General features: G+C 40.9%; 2 protein-coding genes across 8 annotated transcripts; one reads left to right on the plus strand and one right to left on the minus strand.

Moving 5' to 3' along the window:
• Positions 1–734: 734 nt before the first annotated feature.
• LOC100502516 (uncharacterized) lies at positions 735–3401 on the plus strand. Its single transcript, NM_001196994.1, has 3 exons — positions 735–1004; positions 1123–1234; positions 3106–3401. Exons 1-3 carry the CDS (start codon positions 827–829, stop codon positions 3233–3235), a joined length of 420 nt encoding a protein of 139 aa, NP_001183923.1. The 5' UTR covers positions 735–826; the 3' UTR covers positions 3236–3401.
• A 3092-nt stretch (positions 3402–6493) lies between these two features.
• On the minus strand, positions 6494–14244 carry LOC100278657 (uncharacterized). 7 transcript variants are annotated; one of them, XR_004856915.1, is made up of 14 exons: positions 13842–14244; positions 13198–13314; positions 12952–13084; positions 12743–12839; positions 12550–12593; positions 11411–11567; positions 10949–11020; positions 9265–9348; positions 8728–8829; positions 7983–8058; positions 7832–7885; positions 7527–7652; positions 7293–7385; positions 6494–6816 (listed from the first exon to the last, which is right to left on the minus strand). XR_004856915.1 is itself a non-coding variant. In NM_001366034.1 (13 exons), exons 1-13 carry the CDS (start codon positions 13939–13941, stop codon positions 6682–6684), a joined length of 1308 nt encoding a protein of 435 aa, NP_001352963.1. In that variant the 5' UTR covers positions 13942–14074; the 3' UTR covers positions 6576–6681. The 7 variants fall into 7 exon arrangements, 3 of the variants coding, with proteins under 3 accessions (XP_020405245.1, NP_001352963.1, XP_008672664.1); XR_004856914.1 differs by lacking the exon at positions 7832–7885 and adding an exon at positions 6919–7065 and having other exon boundaries at positions 6563–6816; positions 8011–8058; XR_004856916.1 differs by having other exon boundaries at positions 6568–6816; positions 7527–7721; positions 8011–8058.
• Between the last annotated feature and the right edge of the window lie 1316 nt (positions 14245–15560).

A 15560-nucleotide genomic window follows, 5' to 3' on the forward strand; every position in this document is an offset into this window, starting at 1 on the left:
AAATCCATAAAAAAGTCAAAATTCATCAATCCCACTCAATCTCCTCCAATTCACATAGAACGAAAATAACCGAACAAGTCCTTAGGCCTTGTCCGATTGCATGTAGACTTCAAATGTCGGGTCGGTTCATGGGTCATTTGGCATGGTCCGTATCCGACCTGTGTCTAATGTCGGTTCAGATCAAGTTGGCCGGTGCTTCTTTGTTTAGCATGTCGAGATTGGTTTTTCGGGTTAGTTGGGTTTTTCGGGTTGGGTCGAGTTTTGGATTAAAAATCATGGCTCACGCATGGCTTGGGGTTTGTTACGGGTCAAAAACTATGGTATATACCCGCTCGTTACATTAATCGGGTCGAGTCAGATTTTTTTGACAGGTCGCTAGGTCGGGTCTGGTTGGTAATTAGTAGGTTCAGGTAACCCATACTTAGGTCTAATTGCATGAGATCAGAGAGGATTGAGTGAATGGAATCTCTTTTTTATTCAATTTTAACTGGCGAATAATTTAATCACTTTAAAACTCTTTCAATTTACTCCGAACTGAACAATTTAATCCCTTAATCTCCTCCTAGCTATTTTTGGACGGTTTAGACTCCAGAGTCCAGACCTAACCTCTGCAGTCTGCATCACCAACTATTCCACTAGTAGGTCTAAATTAGTAGCCAAGATGACGTCAGCAGCATCGTTCCCCAGCAGCCTCTTCCCCTTCCCGACCAGAGCAAGCACGCCACCGCTTCCGTCGTCGTCCTCCCGACCGTCTCACTCCCGCCCCCACCTCCGCATCCGATCTCCGAAACCTAATAATCCAACGGTCGCGCCCGCGTCCTCTCGGATGGAGGTGGCCCAGCCCCAGGCGAGCAACGCCCAGGGAGGGGCGGAGCCGGCCATGAAGCTACTGTTCGTGGAGATGGGCGTCGGCTACGATCAGCACGGCCAAGATATCACCGCCGCCGCCGTGCGCGCCTGCAAGGACGCCATCACCTCCAACTCCATCCCCGCCTTCCGGGGCGGTATGGAATAAAATCGCCTACCGCTGTTCCTTGCTTGTCGGGCATTCCGTCGAACATGTGTCCAGCACAGCAGAGATGCTGACTGGGTTGTTTTGGCTGTGGGCTGCGCCTGCTGCAGGGTCCATTCCAGGAGTGAACACGGACCAGATGAAGCTGCAGATCAAGCTCGGAGTGCCTAGGTCGACGCAGCACTTGCTGGATGCTGAGAGAGTCAAGGCCGTCTTCCCCTAGTGAGCATTCTCTTTCTCGTTTCTTCCGCCGTGCCTGTTAAAACTTCGAAATTTAGCATCCAAGTGCCGGACAGTTGCAGTGCAATGGTGTGATAGGTTCACAGTTCATAATGTAGTAGGTTTTAGCGCCCTGGTTACTTCTAAGATGATGATTTCATGAGCATATATCAGTGGTTACGGGAGCAAATAGGGCTCCAAATTTCCAACTCTGCTTTATACTTGGCCTCTGATATAGTCGCAGAAGTGATCAATTGTAGAATGTATGAGTCTTAGATAGGATGTTTTCTCAGCAGTGTCATGATAAGTTGATAACCCCCCTACATTGATCGGCTTATAAAAACTTTCCTTGCTGAGGTGCTCATAAGTCATGGCAGTATGGAAATTTGTTGGCGTGGTCCTCATCAGTTGAGATTCCACAGAATGTCTTGGCACAGAGACCACAATATGAATGATTTAGTTTAGGCAGTCGTGGGCTTTGGTTAGAGTTTCCATATTCATGTACAACCCTATAGACTATAGTACCTCTCTGACCTATGTGACAGAATAATATTCCTTTCTCTGACCTCATTTCACCTAGTGAGCTGGGTGGAGCTTATGGCTGTTTTCGGTTCATTACCAGATGTCGCCAGTCGCCATGCCTCATTTTGCCCAACATTAGCTGATGTTTGTGGTTCATGAAGGAAGTGGTATGCAACACACTTCTTAGGGGCCGATAGTTCATTTTGCATGTTGTAGCTCACCAAGTGCGGTGCTGTTTTCGTGTGCCGCATTTATGGCGTGACCAAAGCTTGGCATGCGGTAGGGAGCCAAACGGCCCCTTGAAACACCATATTTTCCTGCTTTGGTCAACCTTGTACAACATGTCTCTTTAAGAGTTCATTGAGTCAGCATCAACATCTCAAATGAGAATACCGTAACACTTTAACTTTTAAGGTATCATCAAATCATTTGGTAAATATCCATTTGAGCCATCACACCACCGCAGACTGGCAAATACTTCAGATAGGACAGTGAAGAATGTGTGGTCAGTATTATACTAAGGGATGATGCTGGAATCATCAACACTAAAATTTCTCTGGGTCCACAAACAAAGGGTAAGTCTGTCTAGAAAATTCAGGACTAAGTACACCCTTTTCTCAGTAAAAACAATATCTTGCACAGCATTGATACTGTAATGTTTTTTATAATTTATACCGACTAGTGAGAAGAGACAAGCGTCCTAGCCTTCCATCAAATGTCATGGCAGATTAGTTCATTTTACTGCTGTGCATTGGGTTATGGAATATTTCAATAGCCATACCATGTAATTTTATATAAGATGACTGTCAAGTTTGTAAAAGAAATAATTTACATGAATTCATAATACGCGTGTGTAACTGTGTATGTTGGTGTTATAACTTAAGAAGAGTTATATTTACTTGAATCATTGTGAAAGAATGTTGTATCAGTCGAAATTGCAGCGGTACTAATGCAGTTTTCATGTTGAAGGCTTATACACCTTTCAATATACTAGTTATTCAGTAGGCGTTCAACAAGATTGTCAACGTGATTGACAATGTAAAAACCTGACCGAAAATCAAGTATCATGGACTGGATGGTATATTGCAGTACAAGTATGACTAACGAAAATTAAACAGGCATCTTCTCAAATTCACTGGAATATATTTTGTTAGAATGATCAGTACCAATGCTGCAAGCTGGCGGCAGAGCCTTTTGGGGCCCAGGTTGCGCTACTCGTGAGTGGTGGACAGCTACTCGTGAGTGGTGGACACTAACGGAAGGCGTGCCCTGATAAACTGTGCATTGCTGCGTAATGATAGTGTGCGTCTTTGTTTCTGGATCTCATGTGCCCTTGCCTCGGTCTTTTGCAGTGGCAAGATAATCAGCTTTGAGGTCGTTGACGGTGGCATGATCTGTTCAAGCGGCGTGTGCCTGGAAGCAATGGGGGATAAGAACGATGACTGCTACATAGTCAACGCTGCAGTGTATGTCGGCTACTGATGTACTGTAGTACCTGGAATGGAACAGTAGAGATTGGTTATGGTTCCTCCGTTATAGAAAAAAAAAACTGCTACCTCCGTCCTAAAATAAAATAGTTGATATTTTTTCTTCATAGAAGCCAAATATTGTAAACTTTGACTAAAAATTACTCCCTCCAATTTTTTTTATTTGGCGTTTTGTAGTTCAGTTTTGCACTATTTGGCGTTAAATAAAAAAAGGATGTAGGTAGTATAAAATACTAATATTTATAACTGGATAGATCTTTGAACTTATTTTTGTAATAAACTTATTTATTAAAGATATAAATATTGCTGATACTTTCTACAAATATAGTCAAAGGTAGTTAAAAAAAATTGTCGACACGAATATTCTAACAATAATAACTATTTTAGAACAAACGGAGTATCACGGGATGTTTTTTTGTACTGCAACAAGCCAATAAGCAAGAAGTTGCTATCAACATTCCCATTTGGTCTTCGAGGATTTCCATGCGCGCTTGGTCGATCGATCCATCACGCAGGTCCGTTGGTTTTATCAACACAGCGCCTTTCGTGTTCACTGCCCTGTCATCGTTTTTTGCGGACGGCAATCCAGACCTTCGACAGTGCTGCAGAACTGTCGCCAGTCCGATGCCGATGGGCAACAGCTGCTGCTGCACCGCCGTCTCAACGAAACTCGTTGCCAGATCGCCAAACAGACCGTGGCCGGAGCAGAGCGTGTGTATCCACGCACGCAGTCCCCTTTGGCCCCGAATCCATCCATCAAACCAACCAACATTTTCTTTTTCTTTTTGCAATATAGACCATGTTTGATACAGCCTATTTCATACTACCTCCAATCTTATATATTTGACGTCGGATAGTGTGTTTTTGACTTAAAACGTCAAGTAAAAAAAATAGAGAGAGTAGTTTTTTCATAGATTTGAAAAAAAATGGAGGGATTAGTTTTTTCATAGATTTACCTGTTTGGCGCTTCTGCCTCCCTATCCGTTCATCTACTTCTCGGAATAAATTAAGCTACTTCTCATAATAAACTAAAACTAAAAGCTTTCTCGGAATAAATTAAGCTACTTCTTAGAATAAGCTAAAACTAAAAGCAGGTAATAAGTAGAAGCTGCTTTTTTATCCGTTTCTCAGAAAAATTGCTTGTTTTTTCTTCTACAAGGATTAAACAAATACTATACCTACACCCACGCCCAATTTTTTACTGCGAGGTTTCTCAAAGCAAACTAGATCGGCATCTGATCCTTCAAGAAAATGACTGTGATAATTAGAATGTCGTGAACGTATTTTTAAAAGAAAAACAAAATGCAGGATGTCACTACTATTATCTACAAAAATACAAAATGGCAAAAAAAAACCAATTCACAACACAGGCAAAATGTAAAGGATATGAATTGTATAGAAAGAAATAAGTGTGTATTCAGTTACAAACCAATCTCACTAGAACTAAAATGAAGAATCCAACCCTCAAAGAAACCGTTTCAGTGAAATGTCAATATGTTAGCTTCTAACATTCTCCAACTATGATGTATTCTATAGGTGTACATTCGGGCCGCCCGGTCCGGCCCGGCCCAAGCCTTAAAAGGCCCGGCCCGTTTGAATTTCGGGCCGTGCCGGGCCGGCCCATGTGCCTAGCCCTCGGCCCACGGCCCGGCCCGTAATTGATTAAACGTGCCGGGCTCATTTCGGGCGGCCCGAAATTATAAAAGCCCGAAATTCATTTTTTGGCCCGAAATTCACATTAGGGCCCGAAATTCAATTTTTGGCCCGAAATTCAGTTTTTGGCCCAAAATTCACATTAGAGCTCTAAATTCAAAAAAAATAATAAAACAAATAAAAGATAAGACAAATAAATTTGAACAAAATCAAAATTAATATTTGTATTAATTAAAGTTACCACAGCTATGTAATGACTATCTCGTTTATAAATCATTTTGTTAGAAGGAAAAAAAGTATAACCAGCTCTATACAAAGTTCGTAAGTTCAGTTTATTGTCTAATGTTCATAACAAAAGCAAAATTACATCACACACTCTAATTCAAAGCTACAAAAAACATCTAACTAGCATTATCTCTAGCTTTGTGTTCTTTATCAAGTATATGAAAGTGTGGAATGAAATGTGGTTTTAATAAATATATGGGCCTTTTCGTGCCTCTATATGGGCCATTTCGTGTCTGCCTTAAACGGGCCGTGCCCGTGCCCGCCCATGGGTCGTGACCTCGGCCCAAACCCGGCCCGATATAACGGGCCGTGTCGGCCCGACACTAAATTATTTCGGGTCGTGCCGTGCCTGGGCCGTGCTTTTTTTCGTGCTTCGGGCCGGCCCATCTGGCCCGGCCCAAATGTACACCTATAATGTATTCTAACCACTTTGTATTTATCTGTGACCACAAATATTCTTTTTTTAGGTGGACCATAGCCATCCTCCTACCTTGTACCTTCTTTTGGTCATAGGGATGTTTGATTTTTAGTGACTAATTTTTAGTCTCTATATTTTAGTCCCTAAATTGTCAAACATAAGAACCAAAATAGGTATTATCTCTATATTTTAGTTCTTGTGTTTAGTAATTTAGAGACTAAAGGGCGCTAGAATGGAAGGACTAAAAATTAGTCCTTAGAAACCAAACGCCCACGGTAGCAACACATGCATAAATGATAAACCTTAAAATTTGTCAGGTCACTAAAATTTTAAAGTCACTCCTGAGACAGTGAAGGCCCATGTGATGTGCATAGGATTGCCTTCCAAAGGAATGCAAATATCTATATTTTACCATTTATACAACTTCAGTTTTCTTATGTCTTAGAGGAAATTGTTCTTGCGGTTAGCATGATAACACCCAACCTGCCAGTTTTTTTGGAATCATATTCAGACATTTAGTTACTTCCGTACAAATGCAGGAACTTGCATGGCAAGGATTATTTTTTGAAAAAATCCAGAGCTTTTAGGGCTAGTTTGGCAACTGTATTTTTCCAATGGATTTCCATTTTCCCAAGGTAAAATTAGTTTATTTTCCACTGGGAAAATAAAAATTCTTTAGAAAAATGAGATTCCCAAACTAGCCAGGATTTCAATGCAAGTGAAAAAGGTACACATAACTGTTCATCAGCATGGGAATCGAATTTCATTACTTTATATACTAATGCAGGAGCTTGCATAGTGAGATTTTGGAAAGGAAGCTTTAAGCTTCAATGCCAGAAAAAGGTAACCATCATTGTTCATCAGCAAAGGAATTGAAATGAATCAAAATTACAGAAATTGAAAAATACATGTCTCATTTTTCATTAATCATGTCAAGTCAGGCAGAATTGCAACACTAGTGCTAGCTGAAATAAAAACATGAGTATTCGCACTATGGATCGATTAGTAAAACAATAAATTGTTAAGAGGGACTTTACATTCATTTTTGTACTTGAAAGATCAGCTTACAACTTTTACATTTTCAGTTACATGACCACGTTCTGAACTTTTGATACACACATATCCATATGTTCAGATATGAGAATGGTTAGGGCTTGGATCAATGACCGTGCATCAAATATGACGCCAACTTTAGGGTCATGAATAGACTTCACGGTTACCTGCAATACAGATTGGCATACGAAAACAATCGGTTCAGCAAAAGCTATAGTGTGGAAGCACTAGACAAGACTAATAGTGTCTTACACAAGATTCTGTAATACCTTTTACGTACAACATTAATGTTGTTTATCTGTAAACCAAAATTTTAAAACTAAGCTTCCGACTAGATTTTCTGAAACTTCAAGGCAATCTCAGTGTGTGCCTTTTTTGATTCAGCGTCAAATATTATTATCCAGGCAAGCAATGATCTGATGAAAAAAATAGAATACCATTTGATTGCATAATGAGGCCCGAATAGGAACAGGAATTTCAAGAGTTACCATCCCAGACAAAACAAGACTTCAGAAAATAGCTAGCTCCGTGTGAGGTAGTTAAAATGCAGGTCAAAGGAAATTGTAGGGAAAACAAGAACATTTCCTCATCGTCTTTCAAATCAATAAGCACAATCATAGCCAAATAAAATAGATAAACTTACCACATGAAAAATTCCCTGAGCTGCCAAATTTTCAATATCTAAAGGAACTTGGCCTCCTTCTGGAACCAATATAGCATTTACATAGTCATTGGTCTGCACACAAAGGCAGAGAAATAATCAACAGGGAATCTTAGCAGAAACATGACACCTGCATTCTCGAAATCGCAATGTCTGACTCCTCCATAGCTTCAGATTCTACCAGTAAATTGTTAGCGGAACATATAACAAACTTACATGATTCTTTAAGCTTTTGTGAGGGTCGCCATAAGTCCGATTTAGAGAATCGGTAATTGCAGTGACAAAACCAGAGGCAGACAGCCCAGCAGTCTCTCTGTCATGTGACCCATTCAGAAGAAGTATCTAGATTCAGCAGGATGCAGACACAAACATATTTTTAGTGAAAGCGCCAAGTGATGTAACTAATACAAACTGCAGAAAAATACAAGCAACGCAATGAGCTCTGCAAGCTTAGAATACTTGCTTGTGAAATAACCATTGCATAGTGAAAAGGTCAATAAATCATTTAACATAGAGAGTACATTTAAGGCTCGCCACTTCAGAGCATCTTTCTAGCCAAACATCAACTAGACAAACTGCACTCACAGGATATGTAAATAACTTAGAGAGCACATTCGACCCAAGATGAATGGCATCAAAACATCATTGTTACTAAGCATGGGAAGTTGATACCTAATCTGGTCTTAGCATAGTTAGATACCTTGGGGATGGATCTTGATGCTATAGTCTCACCAATGCCACGTAATACCTGCATAAGATTTAATATTAGAAAGGAGGTACAATTATGCAAAACAAGTGCAGAGTGAGAAGTAAGTCCAGTGTTATTCAACAGAATGCACATTTGTCAGCCTGAAATAAATATTCCAACTCCCACATAGTTTTTAAGGTAAGAGGTGGGTCAGAATCAAGCACTTCAGTGGAGTAACTAAAAAAAGGGACTACGGCCCTTGGGAAAAACACCACCCTCCGGGTATTTAAGTGAAGAGATTTTCTCACTGCAGGACATTTGTCCAGAAGCAGTCAGGATACCGTTGCAGGCCATGTATATCTCCACAACTGTGTCACTGGAACAGCAGGGGAGGCAAGTGGTGTTTTTTTAACCCAGACCCTCCTTACAAGTAGCTTAGCCTTTCTTTTTTCTAAACCTAACCCATATAACGCACCTTATGAAGCCAAGCAAGATATTTTTCTGGAGAAAAATGTACAAGAAAGTTAGTGCATCCGGGTTAAGATTAGCATAGCGAACCCACACAAATATTTTGAACATGAACAAAGGCAAGCCTATGAGTCTAGCAGTCAGGACAAAGTATTTCATAGTTTTACCAATTCAGCCTTCGGCAAATGTCAAACAACAATCATAAATGCACTGAAACTTAGAAAGATAAAAGTAAATGATATAGGTCCTTATGAACATTACCAGTGATGGACAGACTGATGTAAAGAGTGATCCCATAGCATAGACAATGCAGTCCACCTTACTTAGCTGCTCCAAAACTGTATGGTTAACTTCAGGGAAAACCTAAAATGAAAGTGTAGCAGAAAACAATCAGAAATGGTGAAAGATATGAGATATCATGATAGCTTATCAAGCGTATATGCCAGTAAGCCATTACTGATATTTGGTTAAATATATTTATATTCATGCAAGAAGATAAATGAGTTTTGATGATATGGGCATTTAAAAGGATCACGCCTTCTTAGATGACATCATACAGTGACTGGCAGATATGCAAGTGTGATTTTCAAAGATAAGTTCACCATTATGTCAGACATCAAAACATGTGAATTGTGAACCAGCCTGTTGAGTTATATTAAATGTATTTACAAGATTTGGTAAACCCCAAGGTGATATTTAAGCATCCGTTGCCTAAAAGAATAATTTAGCGCTCATAATAGACTTGCATGGCAAGGACAAGTATAAGGCCTAACAAGTCAAAATAGAATGAGTACCTACCTCATGCAATAGGTTGCTGCCTTCACTTGACATGTAAAACACACGCTTGATCCTTGAAGGAAGTGTGCTACATGAATTACAATCCTTTCCAGAAAAGGAAAGAAAACAGAAAAATCAATTAAACAAGAATAAACACAATTAGAAATCGACAAGGATGCATATAGTGACGAAACTTTTTTCCCCTGGAATGACAAAAAGGAGCATATAAAGGCCAAAAGCAATTGAAATGGATATGGAGACATCATGTCATTAACAGCGAAACTAAGGGGTGTTTGAATGCACTAAAGCTAATAGTTAGTTGACTAAAAAATTGCTAGTGAAGTTAGCTAGCTAACAAATAGCTATCTAACTATTAAATAATTTGCTAAAAACAGCTAATAGTTGAAACTATTAGCTAGACTATTTTGATGTATTCAACTAATTTTAGCAGCTAACTATTAGTTGTAGTGCATTTAAACATGGACTAAGTACATAGTAGCAGCTAGCAACTGACATCACCCTAAGCACACCCAGAATCACCGACTCAAATTAGGTGTTGCTGGCTTGCTCTTCAAGACATCACCTCAAGCATTTTAGTCATAATAAGTAGCGTCTGTAATGAAAAAAGCATGAAACTAATTTATTTCTTGCATATTTTGTGGATCGTGATGGTTTCATCTTCAGCCTACCCCCAACTTGCTTGAAAATAGCATGCTATATTGCTACATATGTTTTGACAAGACTGGTTGTTTTTTTCTTCAAACGGACAGAAGAGTTGTGTGTGATTTCATCAGAGACGGGAGGGTTTGTTATTTACATCACCACACACATCAGGAAAACTTATAGAACAAACATGCAGCAAAAAATGGGAGAAACAGCCAATAGGGCATCTAGCCTATCTAGTGACCAGACCCTGGAGGTCCTTGTAGTTGTAGCTCCAGTTGCTCGGCACAAAGTGCTCTGCTCTCTACTGCCCTCACTGCCAAAGCCACTCAGGAGCAACTCCGTTGAATACATGGTTGTTCCTATGTTTCCAGATTCCATAAGTGACTAATGTGCTCAGAGAACTAAGCCCCCTACTAAATTGCTTGTTGGCCTGCTTTAAGGCCTTGCACCACCAGCTTGAAACGACTCCTCATCTGTATAAGCCTAGCCTGCAGTTCTATTTTCTTAAGTATGACAAAGCAACCTTGCATCTCAACTGCTCAGAAAACCAGTATGTCTTGGATAGCATCCTCTTCAGATTGCATAATGGGCAAGAAAAAGGATGGGGCAAACCCACTTAGCCAATCTATCTGCCATCAAAGACCAATTGAGAATTGCTAGCTACAGGAAGAATTTACAGCAAGAACAAGTTGAAAGGCAAAAAAAAGACCTATGGGGGATAAGACAGCATCCGGACATTACATTAAGAAGAAAACCTCACGCAGGCAGAAAACCCCCAAACCCCTGCCCCACACATACACAGCAGCACTGTAGCACAGAACGACCACGACCGGAGCACAGAACGACAAGGGAATTTTTTAACCCCAACCTGAAATTCGCTTTCACAGGAAGTCGAACTCAGGAATCGTGGAGCTCAAACCACCTAACCAACTCAGCTAAAAGCCCTTTCACAGAACAAGTTGAAAGACATGCTATGAAAGTATGATGACACAGATGTGCTCAGCTAGTATCACCATTCAACATAGTACTCTTCAAGTACCTTGTTGACAATTTCTCGGCGTCCATTGCTTGGATGTGATATTTCATTTTGGCCACGAATGATAGTCCCATCCTGAAAACAGAAGGTTTTTTCATTAGAGAGAACAAGAATTTGTATAAACAAAGGAATTGAGATGTTTATTTACAGTTATATGATTAATAGATGTGCATGCTTATATACAGAAGTAACTTTGCAAACACAAACAGTCCTGCCACATCTAAGACCTGGAATGATAAAAATGCAAGCTTATTTTTTAGTAGGAAAATGGAAGCCTATAAGAACAAAGCTACTTACCTAATTGCAGTAAATGTAAAAAACTACATTCCAGCATGAAAAGAGAAAAAGGATACAAAGTAAATAAAGCTGTAGAGTTTTATCCAAAGGGAAAGTAACAAGGAGCGATGCAGAAATATATTACAGCAACTTGTACAGCATCAGTAAAACTTTGGCAAGTGAGGTTACCCATAGTTCACATCCCAGAGTAAGTCTGTCATTTGTGGATATAACAGGAAGCACAAGACTTTCTGCTGGGATCTGTGATACGCGTGAAAACAAAAAAATTGCAGCATCCAACGACTGGAAGAATATGCGTGCCCCAGCAAAAAAGAAATTTCCAATGCTGTAAAAATAAATAAATCTGTAGTAAGGTAAATGAAATGTACACGAGTTGGGAGTATTAATAACTTGACTTAAAGGCCGTTCCCTGTACGAAAAGTAACATCACAGACAGCAAGTTATTATGCATATCATACCACTGAATACATCAAAATGTTGTAATATGTCAGTATTTGTCTCACAAACATAGTTATTAAGACGGTAAGGTGACATAAGACAACTGACCCCCCCTACCTTTTAGACAGTAAAACGTAAGGCGAAGCGACACCTTAATTATATAGGGGGTGTTTGAATGCACTAGAGTTAATGGTTAACTGCTTAAATTAGTTGGAGACATCCAAACACTCTAGCTAATAGTTCAGTTATTAGCTAGTTTTAGTAAACTAGCTAATAGCTAGCTAGGTATTTGTTAGCTAGCTAATTCCACTAGCAATTTTTTAGCTAACTAACTATTAGCTTCTAGTGCATTCAAACACCCCCATAGTAATATAAAAAAATAGACCTGATATTATTTATACATCACTAATTCGAAATTAATAAGAAAGCTAGCACAATTGTAAAGCCTAGTAGGACCATTTCAGCCTAGTCAAAGAGAGAAACAGAAAAAAAAAGTTAATAGCCCACAACCAGTCAACCCAGCCCAACACACCAGTTTTAGGGTTAAAGCCTCACAACAAAAACCTCTCCTAGTTGCAGCCGCCAGCAGCTCTCCCCTCCCCCTCTGCCGCAGCTCTCCCTCCCCCGCAGCTCTCCTTCCTCCTCTGACTGGCTAGCCGGGGCCGTGCGCTGTGCCCTGCGCGCCGCCGCCTCCTCCTCTGTTTTTGCCCGCGCCTGAACTCTCGCGGGCAAGGTGATAGGACGCCTTGCATGGCCAGCCTCGCCTTACCGCTTAAGCGACACCCACCTTAATAACCTTGCTCACAAGGAAAAACAATGATGATTTGCAAGAAAATGATCTATTACAAATTTCACCTTAGAAGAATCACCTGCCATTGGTGAAGCAAAACATTTCAGCTGACCGTCGAAGTATCTGCACAAAATAAGTTAAAGTTATTGTGTGTCACTAAGAGAATAGGTGACACATTGCTTAATCTTCAGCTTATGGATAACTAGACCAGGCTTTTGACACATTTGTGGGAGAAAAGAAAAGACACATCACAATTCACATGAGAGACAAACCTCACTGTGAAAGTAGACCAAAAAGGCACGAATTGTTTCCCTGTATGGACGAGAGACTCCCTCCCATAAAGTGTGGTCTCCTTCTACAATCTGGTACCTATGAAATCGAAAATTGACATTGGTTATTCATAAAGAAGACATTAATTGGACACTTGGCCAGAAACTGAAAAGAGGAAACATAATTGATGTGCAGAAGAACGCATTGCTACCATTCCAGCTTTGCCTCTGAAGGATCAATAGGCAAACGATGCCCAAGCAATTTTCGAACAGAAAGAGCTTCTGCAGTACTTTCATCAGACAACCTCAAACATCTTGATCTTATGTCTCCCACAGCAGGCCCGCCTAATACAAGGAGGCCAACACTGACCATCATAACAGATTTGACACACGCAGATACTCTACAATATCTCAAATAATAGGGAAGTGAATTTTATTGTAGGAAAATCAGAACCTACCAAGCACACGCACAATCTCAGCAGTGCTTCCACCATCATCAGAAACAGGGAGCACGTGCGCGACTCGAGTAGTGACTTTCTTCAATTCTTCAACAACACCGTTAAATGCTGTCCCGCCTGAATCAAACTCAAAAATGCAGGGCAATTCCGAAGTCCCCATTTAACCATGAGTTAGCTTTCTGTGGCAGGGCAGCGACAAAAGAAAAACAGAGATACCACTTGTCTGTTTGCATCTATCAATATTTTTGTTCTCAAGCAATTCACGACATCCATCAGCTAGACTATAGCACTACAACCGATCATGTATCAGTGCATGAAAATTCACCACCATCTCACCCAGGACAGCGCACAAACGTGCTTTGGAGCTCCCTAGTTCTCTAGTAAAGAAGCAGTAGTAATGTATTGGCAACTCTAACAAGTAACAAGATGAACCAATCATGAAGTTCAACACAGGTGGGAATCTCATGCATGGCCAGCTCTCTTGAACTGCTGCTCCGCATTACATTGATCCAATGCTAACCCATACGCGGCGCGCGGGCGCGTTCACATAGGTCGCCCATCCTTCAACGGCGTTAGGTTCCCCCGTCCGCCTCAGAACGAAACCACACTCGTGACAGGCACTCAACCAGGGGAGGTTCGGTTACCTGAGAAAACGAGCAGCGACGGGGGCACGTGAGGAGCTGGAGCGCCTCCATCGGTGTCTGCGCCTGCGGCAGCAGAGTGCCAGCCTTCGTAGACGGCCATGGCGCGGCTGCGGCGGAGACGCCACGGCGGGGGCCTGGACGCTGCAGATCTCGGCGCGCGGAGTAGGCAGCGGATTCCGCAAGCGGAGGCTTGGGGCGGGGTTATGTTGCAGCGCGGGCACGCGACGAGTGCCATTCCGACCTCTCTCGGGTAGGGTGGAAGTAGAAGGGGGGCGGGCGGGCGGACTGCGGAAGAAGCAGCGCGGCGGCCCGCGCCAAGGAAACGACCGGCGCGCGTCCGCGGCGGTAATCTTCCAGTCCGACCGGTCGGACCGGAGTACTGTGTCGACCACTAGACGCGCCTAGTGGTGGTTGTTAGTTGTTTATACACTAGAACTAATATTTAATTAACTAAAATTTATTGGTGGAATTAGCTAGCTAAATAATTATTTAACTATTAACTAATTTACCAAAAATATCTAATAGTTGAAGGTGTTTCAATGATTCAACTAATTTTAGCCACTAACTATTAGCTCTAGTGCATTCAAACACCCCCTAATTATAACCAGTCAAAACACTACTGTTTTATACTTCCTAGGTTCTTTTTTATTTGTCGCGGTTTCATTCAAAAATAACTAGGAAACGATAAATATTCGAGAACAGAGATAGTACTTTTTTGCGTTGTTTATAGAGTGAAGTTTGATTATAGGTTCGCAGAGTGTAGTTTGAATATGGGTATAGAAATAGGTAAACTACTGAAGATAACCTTATAATTTATACCATAGCCTTCCACTATACCAGAATGATTATATATCTCGAATTGTATTAGTTAATAATTAATCAACATGACTCTAAAAGCGACTATAATAGTTTGTAAATTTAGCTCCCTAAATTATAGATTTAGAAAGTTACTAAAACAATTTTAGCAATAAAAGGCATTTGTGTTCTAACAGTTCTCTATTTATTGATTACTATTTTTTAAGTTATTCTAGTCAAAAAAAATAAGTGGGCCGACTTTTAATTTTTAATTGGAACCATCTATGACTTTTTTAGCGGCAACAGGGATGTAGGACCTGCTACATCCTACAGATCTTGATGAGGTGAACTTTCCAAACAGCTTCCATCGAAAAAAAATCCCAACGACAATGGTTGTTGCTACAGATCTTCAAGAAGCAAGATTGAATGAGAAAAGCATTTTGCCCTATTACAATTGCAATTTCTATCTATTAAAGCGCTGCAGCTAGTAGCGCAACCAGGCTGACCATGTATTCTCTCTTTTTAGCAGTCGTCCGATTTGGTTTTCAAGGCTACGGACGCAAGCCGATGCCACCCGTACAGTACCTCCCTTTTGCCACCGCAAAGCTGCCTCTCGTAGTCTTCAATTTTGTATCCGTCCGATCGTAACTCAATGGTTCCGCACCATTTGGACTCTCTGTCACGCAAAGCTTCCTGCCCTGGAAAATAATGTACATCCCGGATGCAAACTTTCTCTTTTACAGCGCAACATGTACACCACTTGGAGGCCCACAAAAACATATTAAAATTTATAACTTAACTCTGTAGTAATTTGTTTTTCCTCTATATATATGGACAGGAGCGGATTTGGGCCCCAGGCCACTTGGGTCGTGGACTGGGGCGCAGCCCAAAAATTCTCTTGTATATAGGTTTTTTTCAACCAAA

The sequence above is a fragment of the Zea mays genome, chromosome 3 (genome assembly GCF_902167145.1).
Source record: "Zea mays cultivar B73 chromosome 3, Zm-B73-REFERENCE-NAM-5.0, whole genome shotgun sequence".
NCBI lineage: Eukaryota > Viridiplantae > Streptophyta > Magnoliopsida > Poales > Poaceae > Zea > Zea mays.

What these genes read in the sequence shown, in the direction of transcription:
- LOC100278657 (NM_001366034.1), bottom strand. Translation starts at nt 13,941, where the DNA reads ATGGCCGTCTACGAAGGCTGGCACTCTGCTGCCGCAGGCGCAGACACC. An exon ending in TCAGAGGCAAAGCTGGAATG is followed by an intron (nt 12,840 to 12,951) that starts GTAGCAATGCGT and finishes TCGATTTCATAG; the next exon opens with GTACCAGATTGTAGAAGGAG. An exon ending in ACAAAAGCTTAAAGAATCAT is followed by an intron (nt 7,386 to 7,526) that starts GTAAGTTTGTTA and finishes CTTTGTGTGCAG; the next exon opens with ACCAATGACTATGTAAATGC.
- LOC100502516 (NM_001196994.1), top strand. Translation starts at nt 827, where the DNA reads ATGGAGGTGGCCCAGCCCCAGGCGAGCAACGCCCAGGGAGGGGCGGAG. An exon ending in CATCCCCGCCTTCCGGGGCG is followed by an intron (nt 1,005 to 1,122) that starts GTATGGAATAAA and finishes CGCCTGCTGCAG; the next exon opens with GGTCCATTCCAGGAGTGAAC. An exon ending in GTCAAGGCCGTCTTCCCCTA is followed by an intron (nt 1,235 to 3,105) that starts GTGAGCATTCTC and finishes GGTCTTTTGCAG; the next exon opens with TGGCAAGATAATCAGCTTTG.